General features: G+C 49.3%; 1 protein-coding gene across 11 annotated transcripts in view; it reads right to left on the reverse strand.

Moving 5' to 3' along the window:
* CAMTA1 (calmodulin binding transcription activator 1) overlaps positions 1-23,091 on the reverse strand; it is a 305,462-nt gene that overhangs the window by 108,745 nt on the left and 173,626 nt on the right. For 9 of the 11 annotated variants that reach the window (XM_074893063.1, XM_074893065.1, XM_074893060.1 and 6 more), the window contains one exon: positions 21,758-21,829. The exons of the other annotated variants lie outside the window; for them this stretch is intronic. In XM_074893063.1, the coding sequence (XP_074749164.1) occupies positions 21,758-21,829 (72 nt within the window). The remainder of the gene's footprint in view (positions 1-21,757; positions 21,830-23,091) is intronic. 11 annotated transcript variants of the gene reach the window in all.

The raw sequence follows: 23,091 nt of genomic DNA on the forward strand, positions 1-23,091 counted from the left end.
AGGGGTCAATGCATTGCACGCGAGGAGTTTCTGATCTGGTTATGCAGGAAGGCACAGAAAAATTAATTCCCCTTTCCTGCAGAAGTTTATAATGAGAAAGCTACAATATCAAATTGTTAATGATTTTGCAGGCACCAAATCAGTGTTGCTGAGTGAAATCTCACTCTTGTAACTTTGCTTTTAATGAAAGACCACGGATGTTGGCCTATATTTATATTATAACTTGGGAAACGTTTCATAGTTTAGACTTCATCTATGCGGTTCATTTACGTTGACCTCAATATCTGAGCTAATCTGCACAAATTTTCCACTGCACTCATTCGCAGCGGCCAAGACAGTCTCTGTGCCAAAACCCGAATACGACCTGCTACCCTCTACGGGGAAAGCCCACGACAGCCCTGTTGCTGAAGCATTTTTCATGACTTCTTTAATAATCATACCTGGAAGCGAAGTGCCAGCATAAGTCAGAAGGGCTCAGACCTGGCATCCCGGGTTTCTGTGACGAACAGCCCGCAGGGTGCTGCGGCTCAGCCCTACACAGAGCGAGCCCAAGGCACGGGGTGCTGCGCCGAGACCGAATCAAACCAGGCACTCACCCGAAACCCCAACCTCAGCCACCACAGACTTGCGTTAGGAGAACTTCCAGGTTTTGGAAAAGCCCCCGCGCCCTTTGCTCTGCTACCTCTCGCACGTGCCTGGTGGTTCCCGACCAGGAAGCGGGACGCCAGACGATGCGCAACTGCAGCCTGCTGACGCGCAGCAGCGCTGGGGCTTCGCTGAGAGCCTGCGCTCACCTTCAGTCGTCCAGCAACTGCAGAGCCGGGCTGGAGGGATCAACCCTGTTCTTGAACAAGCTTGAGGGCACGAGCTGTTTCAACGGCCACAGCTGTCCAAGCTCTCGGTGCCCGGAGAACAGCAGCAGAGATGATCCGGTCGGCTTTCAGCCACCAACACGAACTTTCCCGTTAAATTATTTGTTTGGCTTGCCCTTAAATGCAACCAAAGAATTCCATTATTCCAGGTAAAATGAGTCTTCCTTTCCTACTTATATACTGAGCTGATAAAGCTTAAAACCATTCTGCTGAAAACCATAAACTCAGCTTCTCTTCCATTCAGCTTGTGCAAGCCTGAGGCAACACTGATAATATTATTACGGAGGCCATTTGCATAGGAAGAAATTTTTCTTTTGATTAAAAAAAAAAAAGCCTTTCTGTATTTCTTGGTCTGCTTGTGGTGGAGAGAACTACGGCAGTTTCCTCACCATGCAATTATCCAAAGATCTGAAGCACCGCACCACGGGAGTTTGCAAGGAGTCTGGCGAATACATTAGCAAACCACCTACTCTGCATCGCTGGATGCACAAAAAGCACTGAACAGACACCAAGGTTGTCTGCTCTTACCGAACCCTCAGCAAGCACACACAACTTTTTCAGCTATTAAAGGAACTTCTAATGTAGCAGGTGAATGAGAGCAGAGGTCTAGTCTGAGCCCAGGGAGGCCGCCGGTGCGTGGGAAGAGCCCCAGGAGCAGTGACAGCAGAGCTCTGGTCTGGCAGGACAGAGGCCTCCTGCAGCGCTGCCCAGGGAACCCCCGGCTCCAGGCAGCTCCGGGGCGTCCGCTGGCTCGGGGCTGGATTCCATCACGCTTTGGGAAGTGCTCGCTCAAACCGTTCTGCTGAGCCACTCCATAATAATCACATCTCCCTCCTGCTACTTAGATGATTAATGGCTGGATTTGATTGAAAACCTGGTGCCGTGCCCCATTTTCCCAAACCTCCCTGTCAAGAAACCTTATTCTGCTATTTTGATAAGAGACCTCACCTTGCTGCCCATACCATTAATTGAATAACTATCAGTTCCAATTTATTCCACTTGGCTACAAATTAGATTTCAGCTGGCTATTTCCAAGCCCCACTTCAACACAACCTTATAAAGCTGTGTCCCTTGGCTGATGCCACTTGTCAACCTGCATCTGTTCTTGGAGTATTAAAAGACAACAAAGCCAGAAACCCGCCAGTCTCTTAATGAACACAACCCAATATGTTTGGCTTTGCTCTTTTTGAGCTTATCGTCGCTTTAATGAAGACAACTAGGCTTGGTATTTAGGAGGCTCAGCCTATCTACCTGCACCCTGCAACTCTCTATTTAGAGCAGGAATACAGCAGGAAGTTAAAAACTAATATCATGAAACCCAACAGCATCAACACCCTCAGAACAAAATGCCTTAAAAATCAATGTGTGCAGAAATAATTACTGGTTTGCAGTTAATGCATTGAACTACGCCTGCAGTGCCACTTACTGCCACTTGTCTGGGTCACCCCCACATCAGTGGAGACATCCACGCAAGGAAACCCCTGTTGTCTGAGGAATTATCATTTGGAGAGACAGGTCTTTTAACGTGTTCCCCAGAACCACTACTCTTTAGCAGCAGAACTTGACAAGATTACGAAGAAAGCCACATGCTTAGGAAATCCTCTATTTTATTTTAAGGGGGCTTATATTCTTAAATTCTTATATTCTCAAACTTTTACTTAATTTCGCAGCAACTTTATTTCTGTCTGCTAAGGACATCTTCGCAAATGTTTCTTTTCTGGCTCCTGTCCCTTCATCGTTATATTTTCATTGCCATGTTCACATGTAACTCAGTTTGGACTCCTCATCAGAAAAACGCTTGCTGGAAAGATTCTGCAGAGGGGTCTGAGAAGGCATCTGAGAGACACTGGAGGACACCCACTGCAGGGTGAGAACTGGAGTCCACGTTTGAGAGACGGAAGATTTTCTTGCCAGCAGTCCTTGCTCTCTTCTAAGATTGCAGGGCTGACCAAATCAGGAAGGTGCCCAGGTTCCCGATTTGGTACCTGCTCCGTTCTTCTGATGGGAAACGGAGGGAGACAGAGCAGACAGCCACCAGCAAGTTTCCTTAGAAGCAGCTCAGCACTGATCAGCGGCACAGTACAGCATGAACAAATACTTTTAACAGAAATTCTGCATCTCAGGCTTATTTGTTTTTACACTTGCTAGAGAATCCTGAAGTTTTGTTGGTGTAAAAGCTCTAAATGTCCTTTGAGAAATGAATATATCTGTGAGGGAAAAGAAGCCGTGAAACTCAACACCGCATCCTTCATATAAATTAATCACAATACTGAATTTGCAAGGCATGTTTTCCAGCAAGGACTGACAGAAGATGCAATTAGGGAAACCACTGCCAAGTGAAAGTCTCATCTGGTCAGAAGATGAAGAAGGTGTTTGTCTGGAACACACTGTCTAGGGATAACATGTGGTATAATCCTAAATATTTTGTCCACTGTTTGCAATAAACTTGAGGCTACCCTCTCCAATGACCTAGAAGTCAGGGTTGACTGGGCGACTGGAGGATTTCACCAAAGCCAGTTCTCTCCACTCCCTTCAGAACGAACCCAAATGAAATCCCAGCTCTTTCACGACAGTTTTGTCTCCTTTTTGCAAGCTGCCCCTGCACCTCCCTACCCGGCGTGAGGCCCACGGCCTCCCCCCAGGTCCCCGCGGGACGGCACTTTCCGTTACCTCCCTGCACTGATCGGGGCGGCCGGCGGCACCGCGGGGCCGGGCTCAGCCTTCGGCAGCGAGGGCTCGTCGGAGCAGCCCCCCAGCCCTGCCACCGGCACCGCCCGTTCAAACTGTTGTGCTGTGATCGGAGGCTGATTGAATTCCTATTAGAGTATAAAAGTTAATAACACTAAAATGTCATAATCATCTCACACTAATTACGCATCTAATGAATAATTAGCTGTGGACACATTTGACATTTTTGGTCATTAATTTGAGCAAGTGTTTTAAGCCTTGAACAAAACTCGGCTGTGACTGGGTGCTGAGCAGCGCAGAGCCGGCGTCGGCCGGGGAGCGCCCAGCGGGGCAGCTCCCGCGGGCGAGGGCAGCGCCGGCAGCACCCGGCGCCGAATGACCAGAGCAGCCGAGTGGCTCCGTGCCTGCCAGTGCCGCATCCCTCAGTGGAAAAAGTACGAGGTAGGAAGAGAATTTCTGCATGCCATCTCTCTTTGCACCAAACTTGGACATTTAGACATGAAGCTGCAAGGAATATTTTTTCCTAAATGCGCCACGAATTTTGTGTAAACCAAGACTCTCCTTTTCTGTGGTAAGCTACAGCTATTTTTTAATGATAAAATCATTACACAAAAGGGGGAAGAGGGCAGAACTCTGCAGCTTGTATATGCACACATATACACACATCTCTTTCTCTGCCTGGCCCAGGATTTTACTGTCTCTCAGCCTCCTTTCCCTTCAACTCAACCTCTAACATTTTGTCTGTAAGGTCTCAGGAATGAAGGAAAATAAGAAGGGAACAAATCTCTCCTAGAGGGTAGAGACGAACTCTGAAGCAATTCAGTTCAAAGGTTGCAACACACATCCACAGTTAATGAACAAAACATGCCTCATATTTAGGATGAAGGGACACATAAAAAGGTCACAAAAGGCCAGAATTAGCACCAGATTGAGCACTAAAACTGAGACAGAAAGCAACAGATGTTTCCCTCCTAATTTACTCCATTAGGATGTTCTCCAGATAACATGCAATGTTCCTTGCTAATGAAGCATTTCCATCTTCTTGCCGTGTAGCTCGTAAATAAGCATCCCCGAGGTCAGCAGCAGGAACACAACCGCTCCTCCGGGGCAGGCTTCGTCTAATTTTATAAACCCTACTTTTTGTCAAAGAGAAAATAAAAATCTGTTTCCAAATTCACAGGTAATTCTGACGCAACTTAATTAACTCTTCTTGCTGAGTTACCTGTCTTGAACAGTGACGCCTTAAGCTCATGGTGAAGCCCAGTTTCCTCACGCTCACCAAAGCCAATCTCCGTGCTGTGAACAGCTGCGTGTGCACCAGGGGCGCCGATTCTGAAACTACAGGAGCAAGCCACAACACACCTAAAATAACAAAGTACTTTACCTCCTACATTGCCACTCTTGGTACTTCACACTAAACTGAAGAAACACCCCAAACTGGCTCCACGTGCCAGACCTCTCACCCCCTCCTCCTCGCCATGGTGTCGGCTGGGGACGCCCCGACTGCCGCCCACGGTAAATAAACAACCTGAAGAACCAAACTGAAAACCTGCTCCCCCGTCGCTGCCCTGGCCGGCCCCGAGCATGCTGAGAGCTGCAGTGGCCCAAGTGAGCCAAAAACTTGGGAGCTGCTGCCTTAGAGGAGCTGCTTTCCATCTCTCCAACCTGTGAAATGTGACCCGAGATGGAAACCTACGGCAAGCAAAGGTGCAACGCTCTGGGCAGACGGGGCATCCCGGACAGGAATGTTCCCGAGCGCGGAGGAGCAATGCCCGAGCCTGGGGCATCGCCCTCGCACCAGACAGCTCGGACGGACGCTCTCCAAGCAAGGCGCGTTCCTCCCGTTGCTCTACAGCTTAATTATAATGCTCTTGCAAAGAATTTCAATTTTTCCTACCATGGGAACGAGCTCCGTAATGAAAAGGCTTTATTAAAACAAAATGTAAAACATGATATTAATTAATGAGGCGGTGCAGGTGTGTTCAGGAAAGCAGCCTGTCTCCGAGCGCGTTGAGGGGAGCCGGATGAGGGGTTAGCGGCGGCGTAACGCCCCATCACTGCGCACGGTGAAGCTCCCTGTCAGTACAGCTCACACCTAACAGGGTGTCGTTACTCAGGTTTGAGTTCGGATGAGAAATGCTGAGGAGCGCCTGGGGAAGAGACGGTAAAAGTGTGCTCCCTGCAGTAACGCAACCCGGCTTTTAAAACAAAACCAGCCGCGATGTGTTCTTGCCACTACAGCGTCTGAAGACAGACCTGATCCTGCGGCTCTTACCAGGCAGAACTTCAGAGGGAGAATTAACATGAGCCAGTAGCACTAAGGTCAAAATGCCTTAACATACAGAAAAACACGAGCCTGGAGACAGGCCTATCTGACACTGACGTTAAAGCTCATACAGATGGAAAGCCAACGAGAGCCAAAATGTCACAAAATGCATTTAGCTGCAGTTCAGTTAACGTCACCTTACAAATTGTGTGGATTTTTTTTTTCTTTTTTTTTTTTTTACATTCAGACCGAATCTGCATCCTTCACTATTTGGCTGTTTGTACACATGAAACCAGTTCTGTGTTGATGACTGCTGGAATTGCACGTATGAAGACATCTTCACAGTCGTGTGATGGCTGCATATAGTGTGGGGCCACAAATAGCCCCTTTTTGTTTTCTTTTGACAGGAGCACTTTCAGCACTGTGGAAAGACATTCTTCGTTCATTTGAGCTAGCTTATTTGTTGAAATGCAGCAAATTATACTACAGCAGGTGTAAGCATTATGCAAGGCTATTAAAAAGAGGCTGTTGGTATCTTAATTCATATGTCAGCATGAGAAAACCTACCGACTACACACATTCAAAGGAGCGTCAGCACGTAGGTAACACTGGAGGTACAGCCTGTGCCACAACTCTGTTAGTTCTGCGCTCCCTCCCCAAGGGCAGCAGCCTTGCTCTGCCTCTCCGGGCATGTGCAACCCAAGACAGCCTTTAATTACGCCCCTCTCTGTTATTCCTTAAACAGCATCCTGTCTCAGCACACAGAGCGGGCTGGCAAACGGGAAGAATTAAAGCTGCTCAGGCTGCCAAAAAGGGGGCTTCCAAGCCATTAACTCTGAAAACAAAAGTTAGGATAAATTTATACTGATTTTTAATACAATTGTATAGACCTCTATGTATAAACACACACACAAAGCATGCTTTGTTTTGCTTGTAAAAAAATACATGCAAACACATGCTTTGCATGCCTGAGATGCAGCTGTTACATTCCAAGTCCCAGCATACAGTGAATTTTTATGGCTGAGCTATAAACCTCTGAAAAATGAGGTTTATAATAGAAACCCTGACACCATCTAAAATATAGCAGCACTATTGGGTGCTGCTGTAATATGGCCCTAATTTATAAACCACAGAGGAATCCTGTTCCATTTTGAAACTTACAGACAGTAATCTAGAAAAAGGGTAAACCACGAGGAAAAATGGTCATGTTGTCCGTGAGCTATAGCGTCTAGTCCATCCAACAATTCAAAAATCAAATAGGATGCCACAATATTTAGGCCACGCACTGAATCCTGGACTGTCACAAAATAAAAACATGGCCTATCCTAGGACGGGGGTATATTTCATAAAGCCATGTGCCATTTCCCCTGCCTCTGGGCAGTATTTTTAGAGTGAAAATTTGATATGAGAACACTGGAAGTAAAGAAAAAAAAAGACTAGAGAAACACAACCCAAACCCTCCAGTTTTGCTTGACATAATAAATGTTTTTGCAAGAGGGCTTCAGTGTACTCCTGTTTAAATTGAAAAAAAGTGGCGAAGCAAGCAGATTGTTTACTCACAGGAGACAAAAGTTTATCACTAAACATTAGGAAAAAGCTCTCGGTGCCTTGAGCCTCCAGCTCTGTGTTAAAACATATTGAGGAGTCTGTAATTCACAGGGGCAGGGCCCTGTCTCACGGCTCGGGATCCGTTTTTCCACAGTACGCTGGACCAGAAACCTGTTAGAAATCTTTACTGTGACCTTGAAATGCTAAGCAGAGGTTTCAACCTTGGGATTTATCACTGGAGAGTCACTTCGTGCCTCTTCAGTCATCGCTGCCCCGGGATGCGCGGAGCGGGAGGAGGGAGCTGGATAAACGGCCGCCCAATAAAGTGACGCTCACTTCCAATTTTGGGAAACAAATGGGAACCTTTTGGCACAAAGGTCAGAAATCAAGAAGGAGAGCAAGCTGTCGCTTGCTTCAAAGCCTGGAAAAAAGTTCCTTCCCCCCTACACATCGGTGTTAACTCACCCTCAATACCGGGATCACCCCACTTACTCCTGCTGAAGAGATGTTATTCCACAGCCAGAAACGACTCTTTAGGGGCTCAGAGCTTTCAGGTTTACCCTGAAATTTTTCACTGTGGCCACCCCAGATTCCTTTCCTATTTCCCCTAAACTGTCTCCTTTTGCACGCTGAGCATCAAAGGAGAATAAATCTAGATTTATTGCACTTTTCCTGCTAAAACTATTTCCCAGTAGACTTGCTCTAAACCAAGTGCCCCGTGTTCTTGTCGGCCACATGCTGCCCACCAGCACGGTAATGCTTTACCTACCCCCTGCTCAGGGGAGCCCTAAGCCCTCTGGTCTCTTCATTAACTAAAAGCATGGGTTTGCTTGCAGAAAAAGCCAAGGGCAGCAGCATTAGGTAGCACTCCACGCAGCTGCGCTCTCCCCCGAAAACTTCACCAGCAGGCACTGCAGAAACGCCGGCAGCGCCGGGATGTGGGCACGAGAGGGGCTGAGCTCTTCATAAACTGTTAGTGGGCTAACGAGGGCATCTGCAGAAGGAATAGGCACTAAAACTGAAACTAGATACAAAATAAATATCCCAGAGCTGGATTTCTTAAAAAAGATTCTGCTGAGCTACAGTTCCACATCAAATTTTTATTGAATACATTTTCTACTGAGAATTTGTGCACTAAAACCAGTCAAAATCATATGAGAGGAGTATAAATTTCATGTACGGTTTTCACTGAAAGATCCTTCAAGAGAAAAAGCAAAAGCACTTTTTAATCAAGCCCACTCTACATCCTCTCCTTCCTTTCCCCTGCAACATGTGCGGCAGGCTGGAAACCTGAGCCCACGCAGCCCCAGTCCCCGCAGCACCGGAGGCCGCGGGAAGCTTCTGCGAGAGGGACGCGAGGGGGAACGATGATCCAGCCTTTGCTACGCCTAAAGACGGCACCTGGGTCTGCCTCACGTACAGCACAGCTACGAAGAAGCTGACATTTTAAAGCAACTGATGTTCTTAGCTCATGATATTAATTCACATGTTTTCAGCAAACCACTGTTAAAACCCAAACTTGATACGGCTTCTTTCCCCAAACTCAGAGCTGCCCCTCCAAAAATTACACCAGTCATACTAATTCCTGAATCTGTAACGGATTTCATATTTGTTTCTACAAAACTTGAAAATGAGGGTTTAGTTCCCTGGAAGGACGATGTTTCTCACTGTACAAGCAAGATCATGGGTCACTTGGAGCTTGTAAAGACTCTAGGATTGAAAATGATATTACAGACAGAAGAGCTGCTTTAGGTAATTTCTTTTTGCAGCTTCCCAGCACCTAAGAGTTGTAACTTCTTCCCCCTGATGACTACAAGGTGAACTCAGAAAAAACTTATTTTCTCAAAGGTTTCAAGATTTGTCAGCATAATGTAAATATTAAATGAGTTTAAAACCGAGCACCTTTCAGAACTCCAGCGGGTCTCGGCCGCTGCGCTGCCCCGGACGCACACAGGGCCCGTCCTCCTGGGGCATCTGGGCTCCTGAGAAGACAATGACACTGAAGAAAAGGGCAGTAAATGGCACACAGGAGACGACATCCCTTAATAGTTATAACTGGTGTTTATCAGAGTGCCTCCGTGCACAGGTAGCAGCTTACAGGACCTATTGCTGCATTTTTCCCTGAAAAGAGGCACATTGCTGCCCGACCCGCAGCTGATGCCATGAAACGTGTGCCTGCCTGCGCCGAGGCTGCTTCACAAAGCCCGGCACAGCTACATCGCCTCCGCAGAAACAAGTGACCTTGAGAGATGTTGTATTCATTTTTCTTTCTGCATATTTTTGTGATGGATTTAATGTTCAATAAAAACGAAAGAATAACAGCATTTGAGGCTCGAGCTATTTGTGCAAGTGCCAAGCACTGCAGGAGGAGTTCAGGGCTGATTTCTGCACCTCGCTCAGCCCATTCACAGCAAAACTGATGTCGCGGCTCCATTCTCTTCACTGCAGGGCGAGAAGGGGATTTATGTTCTACGTGGCTTCCTTTTCCTGCAATGTTTTATGCTATGCACATCAGGCATATTTCTTGCAGGACAGACGCATGAAATGCAAAAGCATGAGATGAGGAGACTTTGACTGATACGTCTCAGACAGGCAACAGTTCTCCAAGGTATTAAATAACTGTATGTGGACACTATAAGAAGAGACTTATTTGTGTCCCCAAAGACTCCAAAGTGCCTCCACACTGGACCGTGGGGGTTGAAGCACACAGTGATGCTCGGCTGAACTACACCCGAGGAAGGTCCTGCTCGCTCTCTGAAGCACTACGGACACTGGTGCTGGATCTTAAAAACAGCAAAACCCCTGAAGAAGCAGGTTCAAGTGTAGGGTGTGGAGAAATAAGCACAAGTGTTCTGCATTCGTAAATAAAGGCTGCGATTACAGAGCTGTCGATGCCGGCTTTTAAAGAGCACCAGGAACAAATATCAATGAAGAATGGTGAAAATCCCAACAGCCTCCTCTCTTCCAGCAGGAAGCGCCCGTGGTGGCTTGTGGAATCATGAGCGGAGATTATCACCCAGGCCAAGCAGCAGGACAGCACGTGGAGCTCTGCCCCGCGCGGGGAGGCTGCGAACGGTCCGTGTGACAGCGGGCACGCGGCTTTGCTGCTGAGCATCCCTGCAGACCCAGCGCTCCCCACGCCCTGCCAGGGGACGAGCGGCCCCCAGCTTCTTGTGCAGGTTTAGTACTCAACGCAATATTATTTTACAGGTTTTAGTCTGTGATGCAATATTCTTGCATGTCTCCTGCTGGCAAGTGATGGCCTGACGCTGCCAAAGCCGTCCTGCGGGTCAGAGCTCTCCCCAGCAAAAAGCAGCCAGTAGCTTAAGCCTAAAGGCAGATTCAGGTCACGCAGACTGATCTTATTTTCTGAATTTCCTCCCCCAACAATGCAATAGCTGTTCCATACTTAGACAACCATCATTACAGGTGGCCCGATCAGGTCAGTCAGAGCCTTTAACAGCCGTCGTTACTAATAAAGCCGGTGCTGGCGGTGCCAGCCAAACACATTTTTCTAACGCGAACATTGTCCTGCACGTCCCCAAGGACTGCGGGCAGACAAGACTCAAACGCACGTGCTGTGCCCGCTGCGCTGGGCCGCCTGGGCTGTCCTGCCTCCCGCACGCAGGACGTTCACCTGCTGCAAGGAGATCGGGAGTACCTCCAGCCCTTCTCGGGATCCATCTGCAATATTTGGCTGTAGAAGGAGGGCAGTATGAAGACATATTCAATCCAACAGACTTGTTCTGGGCTGGTTACATTATCAGGAAATCTAATTTCCTGGGAAGAGGCCATCCCATTTTACAGAGACTAAACTGATAAAACCTCAATCTCTATTTTACTCTATCTAAATCGTGCTTTCTTTACTGCTGATGGCTAATAACTCTGGTGCGAGCGAGCAGACTGTCACACGACATACATCTTGCAGCAGTGCGAGGAGCAGATGCAAACCGGCTGACATTTAACTGAAACAAATGTATGATAAGAAAAATCTTGCACTTTTTCCTTGACACAGAAAATGATGCCCTGAGGTACGATGGCTGTTCAGGAGGGAAAGCCATTTAGGTCGCTCTCCTCTGGCTTTTGCCCCTTCGCTAATACGTTAAAGAAAACCCTCAAACAATCTCACAGAGGACCAAGACCGGGATCCGCACACACCCTTCCCGCAGCTCCGCAGGCGGGCGCGTCATTTCATAGCACAGACCAGGAACTCGGGGCCGTTTTCAATAACCTTTACTGACCCCCACGAAGGGCAGTGCCCCGTGTACACGTTCCCAAACGTGGCGGCCGCTTTCCCGTCCATGGCGGGGGGTGGCTGGGGTGGAGAGTCCTGGTACCGGCGGGGCAGGGCGAGACAGAAGAGGCACCACAGTGACATTAACTGGGGGTGGGCGGCAGCAGCACAAGACATCAGTGATGGCTGACGGCAGCCATTCAACAGAGAGGGAACAGACAGGCCCTCCTTCAGAAAGAAAAGATGATTTTGAGTATAAAAACAACTGGGGTAGTAAGCGGAACGTTCACGCAGGCAGAAGGACAGCAAGAAAAGCATTCCAATCTGCAGGCACCTAGGAAGCGATTTATCCAAAACACTTATGAAAGTGTGCCTTACCGGATAAAATACAAAAGGGGGGGTAACTCACTGCAGGCCCAAACACTGCATATTAAAAGAAAAAAAAAAAATCCTGTGTTAGAAGGAGAGACTTCAGCCTCAGCAGCATCTGCTACAAGCCCTCCGCTGCCCACGCCAAAACGAACTCCAAATCTCTAAACTCAAATTGCAATTTGCTTCACTACAGAATTTCCAGCCCAATCCCCAATTATGCCTCTCCGGCGAGGGCGAAACTTCAGCCGACAGTATAATACATTCACGGACACCTGCAGACCTAATAATTGACCAGGGAGGATGGGGATGAGATCAGCAAAATTGCTGCATTGCTACCGCAAGCCTCAGTGTCCTACACCAGGAAACAGCTTTGCTTCTGCAAGGTGCATAATTTAATAAACCATTAACTCAAACCTGAGGTGAAGTAAATTCAGCGTATTATATATTTCAAAATAGCATTAGAATTCAATTTAAGTGTCACCAAAAGCCTAATCCTCAGTATACAGAGCATATTAATAAGTGTCTTGGAGCCTGTGGTTTGATTTAATTTCCAGCCGAGCTGTGCTGTCGCAGGACGGCGATCCCTGCCGCCAGGATACCTCGGTGCTGGCGCCACCGGCCCAGCCCGGAGCACAATCGGAAAGACGCTTGGTCCCGCTGCCGGGGCCTTCCCGGGCGCCCGAGCCACAGCAACCCAGCTTCCAGCCCTGCGGCTCCCGGGCGCCACCGTCAAGATGTTGATGTTCCCCAGCGACAGTGGAGTCCTCAGCAGGGGCCCCCGCCCCAGCCCTGCGTTGGGGGCAAAGCGCGGTTTTGCGAAAGGCGGCTGTTCCCATAGAGGCAGAGGAAGGGCAGAGGAAGGGCTGCTGGCCCAGGGCCGGCGTCCCACCCACGCCGTGCTGCCCGACGCTGCTGTCCATCCCCCGAGGCGGCCGGGAAGCGCCAGCGGTGCATCGTTTCCACCACGAGCCAAACGCAAAAAACGTGCCTTCCGTTTTTGTGGGAGTCGGCCATGTTTCGGGCTTTTTTACGTCACCCCTGTAATAACTCCTCTCGATTAGCAACCCAGGCACGTCCCACAGCAGTTTGGGAAATGCATCTCTTCTATAAATGACAACAGATTATTTAAGCAACAACTAAAGCACTCTGACTGCTTTTTAGTTTGCTCGCATTAACGTCAGTCTCCTCGTATATCTAGGGAACGAATCCGGGATTTTCTTTAAAATGGTGGAGAGCGATACAAAAATAGCAGACTACTCGTCTAAAATAAAGTTATGTGTTTGAAAGGGTTGGAAATTGTTTTTTAATCACTGGCGTCTTTCTTCTGGAATATAATCTGCCGGATATACATTTTGCTTTTCTATCCAATTTCTCAGGAAAATGCAGCAAGTGTATTAATAAATAATTTATAAAAACATTACAAAAGATAAAGCACTCCTGCTAAAATGTTTCCAGCCTCCGAGATACCAGTTCATTTGTAATCCTCCCCGCCTCCCCTTCGCTGGAACATCAGCAGAGGGTTATTGCTGCCTTTCTCCGCAGTCCCATTTTACTCATCCTGCAGGTGTCAAAACACATCTTTGTTTTGAAGGTATCCAGACTGATAAAAGGGTATGGCCCAACCTGAGTCGCAAGCTCAATTTTACCTACTACAGATTTTTGTCACCGAAAACGTTTTTCAGGAAAGCAACATCCTGATTTATTTTCATGGTCTGGCGTGCGAGGATGGGTGTAAAACACAGACGCGCTGCTGGCTCTCCCAGAAGAGAGGGCTCTTGTAGATGCTGCTCCTCCGGCGTTTTGTCCTTCCCCGAACAGCAAACGGGCCGTGATCTCTCTGAAAGGAAACAGGGCGGCTCTGGAGCACGGTGCACAGGATGGCTTCGTTCTTAGGGAGAGGAAGGAGATGGCTGGGAGGAAGACAGCTTGTGATGAGCTCTGCCAGATGGAATTTAATTTTAGTGAAGGTGAAGGCTCTATAAGAAGCTAACATTAGCGAGCAAGTAAAACTTGAAGGAGGAAAAATCAAGCAAAATTAGCCTTCCACTTGAACAGATCCTCTGTGTGTCTGTATTAAAAAAAGACTGTAAGACTGAAGGTGGGTTTCAACGGATGCAGCTGCTCTGAAAGCAAGTCAGGGGATGAGAAGACAAGTGGAAAACAGCGGGATCACCCCCAGGAGAACCAGTGCAGGCACTGCCGTGCCGTGACTGGGGCCACCCCCCCGGCTGTGCCAGCAGCCCCGGCGTACCCCGTCCTGTCCCCAGCCGGCCGTGCATGCTGGCGGGGTGCTCCACTGCCAGAAGGGGCGACGGGGACCTTGGGGGAAGCGCCTCGACCGAGCCGAGCCGCACACCGGCCAGCTACGAGCCAGGGCCAGCGGCAGGATGAGCTGCGAGCGGTTCCGTCCTTGGCCGGCGTGGGAGCAGCCTCCGCCCAGCAACAGAACACGGGCACGTTCCAGAGCACCGGGGAGAAGAGAGCGGCCGCTGCCACGCGTGATGGCCCGTGCCCGTCACCACTGCCACGTCGGGAGGGAGGGACGGCGAGTGGACTGGCCACAGCTGCCTCCCCACGAAGAGAAGCAGCTCCTCTCACGGGTCTGATGCTGCAGGCAAAGGAAAGAGGCAACGCAGCGCAGCGCCCTGGGTTTTGCTTCATTTTTATTTCACTGCAATGCTGGAGCACGGCAGAGCACAACGTGATTTGTTATGGTTAAAGCTATCGGTAATGATAGCTAAAACGAAGTTCTGGGGCATTCATGCTGAACGGAACTTGAGTTTTACACAATGTGCAGAGCCACACAAAGGTGCTTCGAACGCCTTTAGCCTTCACCCCACCGCTGAACAGCGCTCGGCCGAGGGCGATCCCCGAGCACAGCAAGGCTGCTTGAGACTGGCACCAGGCACCAGCCTGACACACCCAGCAGCTTCCACCCTCCAGCCAAAGTGAATGAAAAAGGTTAAAGTGTTGGCGAGGAGGCCGAGCTAACACCTCTCTTACATGGCTCCTCTGAAATTCACTTTCAGGAGTAAATATTCGTTAGAAACATGACCAAAAAAAAAAAAAATCAAAATAATGAAAACAGAAAATTACTGCAAAACCGTTAACAAAACCCTTGCAATTTTAGTTGGACTGAGCAATACTTTTTTGCACAGTTCCACTCACTCCGGGAGTATTTCAGATCTTTAATGATCCCTGAATAACACGACAGAAGTCCTGAGCCATGGCTGTTCCTGTGAGCACGAGGCAGCAGAGGCATTGGCAGAAAGAGCTGATGAGAAGATGAAAGGAGGGAAAGGAGAGAGCGGTCTTTCAGAGAGATCACGTCAGAGGAATATTAAGGAAGCCTGAAAAGGGTGTCCACAACTTTTCCATTCACCGAAAATGCTTTTGCACAGGGAAGCACCATGAAGCCCAGCAGAGACCCAAGGGGACCGACTGCTGTGTCCTATCGACTCCTGGCCAGAGTGGCTACCGAAAGTGCTTTTTCTGTTGCAGCTCAGAGCTAAATCGATGCAAAAGACAATTATGGTCTCCTGGCAGCACCATGTGTCCCACCGTGCTCCCTGTCCTCACTCACAGCATAGCTCCACGTACACACTTTGCACTAAAAATAGGAATCTGAGGCAATTAAAGCATGCCCGCTTAAAAGGTCTGTTCTGTAAACACCCCCCGGCCGGCGGGAGGCCCTTGCCTGGCCCCTTCCAAGGGGACGCCCGTGCTGGAGAGGCACCGAGTGGATGCGTCTGTCTGAGAGAAGTCACCGGCGGCTCGCGTCAGCTTCTCCCCATCCCACCACCACCGAAGGGGAAGCCAAGAGGAGGGCACTGAAGAGTGTGTTACAGCAGTCAGGAAATGCCTGAGCCTGTAGAAATTACGGCATTTTGAACACGAGAAAGGCAGGACTTTTTCTTCCTTTCAACCTTTGTTGTGGCCACATTTTAGGAACGCCAGAGTCTCTCTGTTCGGTATCATGGTCCACCTTGGCTGGGGCTCTGCCTGCGACACGCTCTGCATTGTTCAGCAGAAGTTAACCCTCAGACACTCATCGTCTCTGACCACATAATAACAATAAGCAGCACTTTATACCACCGTACGTTTATTCTCTTCTGGATTTCCTTTGCTTCACGGCAAGCACTGACTAACAGCCTCCACCGGGGCAGCGGCCGTGCATGAAGAACTGCAGAAGAAACCAGCACTGAAGGCCACAGGTCCTGGCGTGCCTCCACCACGGGCCATGGGCGCCATCGCTGCCGCGGCTCCCGGACGCATCCTGGACCTCGGACCGTCCGGTCGTTGTCCCAGGGTCACCAGCCCCTCTGTGTCACGATGCTGAGGGTGCTCAGGATGCTGAGCCACGACAGCGCCGGTGAGGTACCCTGTGTCACACTCTGCTGTACTTCAATAAGCGCTTAATTTCATCACACAGGCTAAAATTCACTTTGGGAAAATGTGCTAGCATAGCAGCAACAGTTTATATTCCCGTTAGAAAAAACGCAAAGGCTCGTTATGCCAAGAGCCTAACTCACACCTTGCTCCCCAACAATATGGGACCGATCTCAAGTGCCTACATACAGCTCATGATCTTCAGTGCTTTATTGCCCAGTCATTTCTATTTTACCCAAATGAAAAATAAAACCCCATTACTAAGCAAAAGTCTCAGGAATATTTATGAGATTGTAATGTTTCCAATTTATGTTGAAAAAGACCAAAATCCTCAAGCTGTCTGTTGCTCCTCCAGCCACGGCCGTGGCAGATGCTGCTGATGCAGCGCAGCACACGCGACCGGGCAGGGAAATGCTGCTCTGATGGGGTGCCACCAAAAAGCGATGGGAAGGTTTTCCTCTCGCTTAGGACATAACAGAAGATTTGAGGCAAAAAAGTACAGAATGAACACCAAATGTTTGCAGGACAGCTGCAGATGTCATGTAAAATGTTTTAACTGATTTTCAGATCTTGGTACTTTCTGCCCACAGGTTTCAGCCAGGCCACATTTTGGGAAGGGAACACTCAGGGAACATCAAGCATCAGTGTGGACGTTAATAGTAATAAACAGCTGAATATTCAAGTGTATCAGAAGGAAGAATCCAGGAAAAAACATTTTTAAAGTATTGCATAGCGTCTGACATGAAACCAGTGCCTGTGGATCCTCTGCGAGGTACAGCTGGTGCACACAGGACGGCACGAAGGAGTTATAGGTCGCTAACAGATATTGCCCAACTGCAGTGTCCCCTTCAGCAGCTCCCAGCTGCTCCTTCCTGCCTGGACTGATGTCACCGACGCTTTGACCACTGCTGTCCCCTGACTCTCCCCTGCCATTCCCTACCCCGCGGTAAGGCATCCCTGTGGCTCCTGCGCCTGCTGAGAACACCCTGCGAGCGTGCGGGCAGTGAAGATGAAATGCAGCCTCTCCCCCAGCTCCTCCAGGAGGGGAGTGTCCCCTTTCAGCAGTGGTTTACGACAGGGCTCGGAGGGGCTCTGGCGTCCCCCGCGCCTGGCGCAGCTCGGCCTGCGCCCGCTCTGCTCCTCCAACTCACCCGGGAGAACAGCGCTGCTCACACGCTTTTTCCTCAGGTATGAATTATTCAGTGAGCAGTTAAGGCGCACATCACGTGAAAGAGGTATCTGCCTACATATTGCTCTCGAATGCTTGTTAGTCTTAATTTGTTTGATTGGCCGAGATGAATAGGTAAACACCAACAGGCTGAACGTCCCTAACCGCTCGTATCAGCGTTCCCTGCCCCTTGCATCTCCACAAGCATCTTTATCAAGAAAACCTCACCTGTGCAAATGCTACTGGTGAAGGAGTAAGCTAATGAACGTTCTTTGGACAAATGCATTGGCTTTATTTGAATATGTGATCACAATTCATTTTATTGTATTCCAGTTTTTCTATAGCTGAGCGGGAGGATGTCCTATCACGCCAGCAGCACTCTGTTGAGGATTCCTGATCTCACCTTGCTGTGACTGTTGCTGCTATTAAACTACTGCTGAAAGTGGGGAGTCATTCAAAAAAACCAAACAAATAATAACATTAATGAAACCTGAGTGCCTAAAATGCATATTTTCACATATTTAGGCAGACAATTTACGTACCTCTTTATTAAGAAAAAGGGCAACACTTTTTAAAAATGTATTACTTCCGGTAACCTCAGCACCTTAACACTAGCACTAAAAAAGATGTGAGAATCTGCTGAAGGCAGGATGGAAAACGATGACCGTCCAGCAAACTCACAGTCTCCAGCTGCATGGCACAAGCGTGGAAGAGAGCAAGAGACGCATCGCTCTGAACGGGTGAAGATGAAACCCGCCTCCAATAACCTTTGCAAACAGCAGCCAGCCCCGGGAGCCTGGCAGCGAGATTAATTTTAAATTCCTGGGGTGCCAATTACCAATACACAGAAGGGAACACTGCATTTTGCTACTCAGCTGTGCCAATGTTTGAAAATTGTCTGTATCTGAGAATCCACATTTTCCCTGCATTAGTCATTGTGAGTACAAACAGGGTTTTTTTCTCCTTCTTTTCCGCTGACAGAAAATCTGGTGCCATTTTGAAGGTCTCAGCAGGCGCAGCACGGGCGCTGGTAGCGGCGCGTCCCACCGGCAGAGAAGCCCCCGACCCCCGTGGCAGTGCCTGTGCGCCGACGCCTTCCCAGGAGCCTGGGGACCTGCCAGCCCTCGTGCCTCAAACACCTGCAGCAGCGCCGTTCTGCGCCCAGCTAACTGCACACAGCTAGGGCACCGCTCCTTTTAGGAAGCTAACAGGTAATGCAAAAGGAAAAAAAAAAAAAAAAGTGCTACTGAAGAGTCCTCCCCAGCATGCCCTGAAGAGGTCATTGGCATCCTCAGCCCTATCTTTTCCTCTGCCTGTCGCTCTGAGCACGATCTTATATTTTCAGAAATCAGACAATTAAAAGAAAAATATGAGAACCCAATGCAGGAAAACACCACCACCACCTCGTCGTGCTTCCTGCACTCGGCTCCAAGAGCCCCACGGGGGAGGCAGCCAGTGCCCAGGGCTGGACCCTCTCCTGCAGAGACTCTACAGAGCTTGCTCAGCAGCTACAACACCTATCAGAAATATTAAAGGTGTTTGGGGTAAGGCAGCGTTTAAAATCCATTATCAAGAAAGCTTGAAACGTCTCAAAATGCAAAACCCCGTTCAGAGCAGAGGGGAGGAGAGGCCAGTGGCAGCCCCGCGCTGCAGCCCCTGCCCATGGCGGGGCAACTCCTTGTAGCAGAGACTCAGAACCGCGTCCTGCCCGCGACGGTTCAGGCCGACTGGTTTTCATTTCTTATCCCTGTGACCGGTCTGCAGGGAGAAGCCACGTTGCATCAATCATAAATGACAACGCAAAGTTGTTTAAGTAAGAAATCGGACACGCCACGTAATTAACGGCTGTAGCACAGCGTAAAGGCACAGGAGAGACGGCCAGTCTCTGCGGCTTGTTTGAGTCTTGGCCTTTACGCTGCAAACGCCAGTCAGAAAAGATCAAGAACAACTGCATGGGGATTTTTAATCAATATCTAACCTGACAATAGGATTTGGAGGAAGATCATCCCATAAAACACAGGCAGCACCACAGACTAATTGTATTTACTTCCTATTGACCAGAGGCTCACAGGCAGAGAGCTCCACATCCCAGGAAGGTACCACACGTCTCTCTCAGAAAAGTGAGTCACCCATTTGCCTCTGTGAGCTAAAAAGCTGAACATTTTGCTGGAGGTTGAGGTTAAACGCTGCCCTGGCTGTACCTGTTCTGGAACATCAAAATCATTTATTGGGTGGTGTTGAAGTGGAAGACTCTGAAGCAGATGCACAAAATACCTCCCCCCTCTCTCTGGTCTCACTCCCCCTAAATTCACTGTGGAGCTGAACAGAAACATTGTGCAGACGTTAGGAAAGTGTCTTCTATTCTTGGCCAGCACTTTTCTCTCCGGCTGCATAACCTTGAGCGCATGACTGAAGGATGCCCATTTATGCCTGGGAGATGCCGTCACGAATCACAGACCCCCATTCCTCCCACAGCAAAGGCACAACGTGTCCTTGTTTCTGAACACCACTGTACCACATCCACAACCAGATGTCCTGCAACATGCTTTATAAATAGTCCCGTAAGAAACGTGCTTCCCATCCACTCATCTCAATCCAAGGCAATTATCAGAGCGAAGAAGATGCCTGAACGTCGACACGCGCCCTGCGAACGCCAGTGAGCCCGACCTCAGGGTACGGGTGTGAAGCTCCTATGGTGCTGCAGTGCAGCTCATCAGACAGAAGCTTGCTAACTGCTACAACGGCCAAGGCCAGCAGTACTTCTAGGCAGCACACAACAAAACTAAAAAATACAAACCTTGTGATTAAAGAGGGGTGACCTGCGAGGGGAAGACCTCTGGGGAGGCAAGCAAGGGCTGGCCAGCCCGCAACGGAGCAGGATCTGGGGGCTGCCCACGGTCAGGGAGGACTCAGGCTACGCGAGCACGGATAACAGGCCGAAATCATGAGAAATTTCTTGATGGAAGGATGGTCAAAGCTCAAAAATACTCTCTGAAAGGTAACGGAAAAAGCTTTGTGGTTTGGGAGCGAGCCTCCCTAAAGGTCACCGCCCAATTTTAGGTTGGAGCTCTGCAGGGCCGAGGCGGTCACGCTGTGTTTTCAGCGGAGTCGCAGGTTTCCTCCGTGGAGGTGAAATGCTGCTCGCACCACTGCAGCAGAGTATTTTCCCTTTACAGGTGGCATTTACATGCAGAGGATGCAAACAGAGCTGAGACACACAAAAACCTCACAGAGGACAGTGACATTTTGTGCACGTTCCCTTTGATCACGTCCATGGCGTGGGCACCGTCCCCTGCGGGTCCTTGGGCATCTTTCACGCAGCAGTGACAGCAACAGCATCTTCTTTTTTAATATGGAAGCGCAATTGCAAAACCAGGGGGAAAAAGGGATTATTTTCCATTTGCTTCTTGAAACAGATGTCACTTTCCTCAGACCTGTTTGCTTTCAGGACTGCGGGGGTTTAATCTTTAAAACAATACTATTATTACAATATGTGTCAAATGCTGCTTTCTAACAAAAGAAAACAAATTGCTTCACTTTGTAAGCAACGTTAACCAGTCAATAATACAAATGGTTTCACAAACATCGGGTTAGCATCTCGGTCCAGTGAACACCCACCCTGGGCAAACTCCTGCGTGTGAACCTGAGACCCCCCACTGCAGCCCAAGGAGCCCTGGGGGGACCAGGCCACTCCCCAAGCCCTGAGAAATAGGAGGAGACTCCACTCGACTCCTCCAGGGGCTTCCCTGTGCCCACAACAGCCAGAAGAAAAATCACTGAGTGACCCCACAAAACTCCCTCAGACTAAACTCCCACCGGAGGAGAGCAGCTGTGCTGCAAGGCTGGCCACAGGGTTCACCCCAAATTCAAACACAGCCGCAGGGCTCGTTTCTCTCCCACGCCATCGTGTGTCAGTACAGCAGTCGGCTTCCCGAGCTCCTGCTGCCTGCCTCAGAACGGAAAAACACAACTGGAAACCTTAAAAAAGTCTCCCTTGAGCTGACTCTCTGTTTAGGGAACATCTGAGCTGGCATCAGCTCTGTATTTTTGCTGGAGAAAATATATCGTACCACTGCCAGAGACACATGACTAAGAAAATCCCCATCACTTCAGACAAACAAAATCCCCCTGAACGACGAGGAGACACGGGCCCACCAAGCTCCCTGGCAGCAGCCAAACACGACCGGATTACCCCAGGAGAGAGGAACTTGTCATCCTACCTGCAGAAGCCAGTAGCACCTTCTGTGAAACGTGGGGATGATGGAGGAATGGACGTAGCAGCCGTACAAGCACTGGGGACACAGAAAGAGAGAAAGCAGAGTGGGGTTAGCAAAGGAATCCACCACCGAGGCGGCTGCACGCCGCCCGCCGCTGCAGGGTGTTGTTCTGACGTCGCGCCAGGGCCGGTGACACCCAACGCCAGGTTACAGCACCCCGACATTTGTTTTGGACATCGCCCCAGGTTACAGAATCGCTCTGCGAGCAGCCCCCGCGCCGGGACGCTGCATTCACAGCAAACGGAGCGTCCCCGGGGGCCCCGCGCCCCGACACGCAGCGGGGCGGTGGGCTTGGTTAGATGCTTTTCATCTATGCTTCAGCGTGGTTTTGTTGTTTAAAAAACACAACACAAACATCTCTTTTCCCGTGGTTTATCACCTGGGTACGTAAACTGAAAATTTAGGGTTCGTAAACTGAAAAAATGGCTGTCAGGTATTTTATACAGCACAATGCTGAAATACAGTTGCTTTTTTTTCTTCTTTTCTTAAATGAACTCTGCTTCGCTGATTAACTGAAATCAGTAAGGCTAAGGAATTCTTTCTGCAGGGAGAAAAATCAAATTTCCAGTATGTTAAAACTTTTCAACACTGCTGTCAGTTGGAAGCTAAGCCCAGCGCAAACCAAACACACAAAACTGTTTTTAATTTAAAAGATCCCGGTACAATTCCTGTCCACAAGATTTGTTTATTATTAAGAAAGCAATATTATTTTCTGACTCTGCTGGCTTTCAATATAGTGCACATGGGGGATGGGTGTGCGCGTAATGATATATTCTCCCATATCAAAGGTGATTAGTTTTCCTTAAATGTGAGATTGCAACAGCCCAGCAATCTGCTCGCAGCTTTCCTCAGATATTTCCCCTGGAAGATCACGGGCCACACATATTTTAGGCACACCAATATTCTGCCATTACAGAAGGAAAAAACAAGTAAACCCAGCTGCAGGGGATTTTTAATGGGAATTTCTTTCTTTGTTTTACTCCAGCGACTCCATCGATTACGACGACTCTCACGACTAACGCGCTCTTCACTCGCTCCCATCGCTAAATCACGGCCCCAGCTGTGTCCAACACGTGTCTCTGCAGACACGGACGCCACGGCGCCAGCAGCGATGCCAAGGTCGGCGCGTGGCGCTGGGGGGTGCCCCGGTGATGCCGTTATCCCGCCCGCGCCGGGACACGGCACTGTCCCCCCGCACGGGGCACCGGCCGTTCGTGCACGAAGGGGCCGGTAATTCTTCATCTATAATCCTTCTGCCTGGAAGGCGCCTCACGAGC

This window comes from Strix uralensis, chromosome 23, assembly GCF_047716275.1.
Source record: "Strix uralensis isolate ZFMK-TIS-50842 chromosome 23, bStrUra1, whole genome shotgun sequence".
Lineage (NCBI taxonomy): Eukaryota > Metazoa > Chordata > Aves > Strigiformes > Strigidae > Strix > Strix uralensis.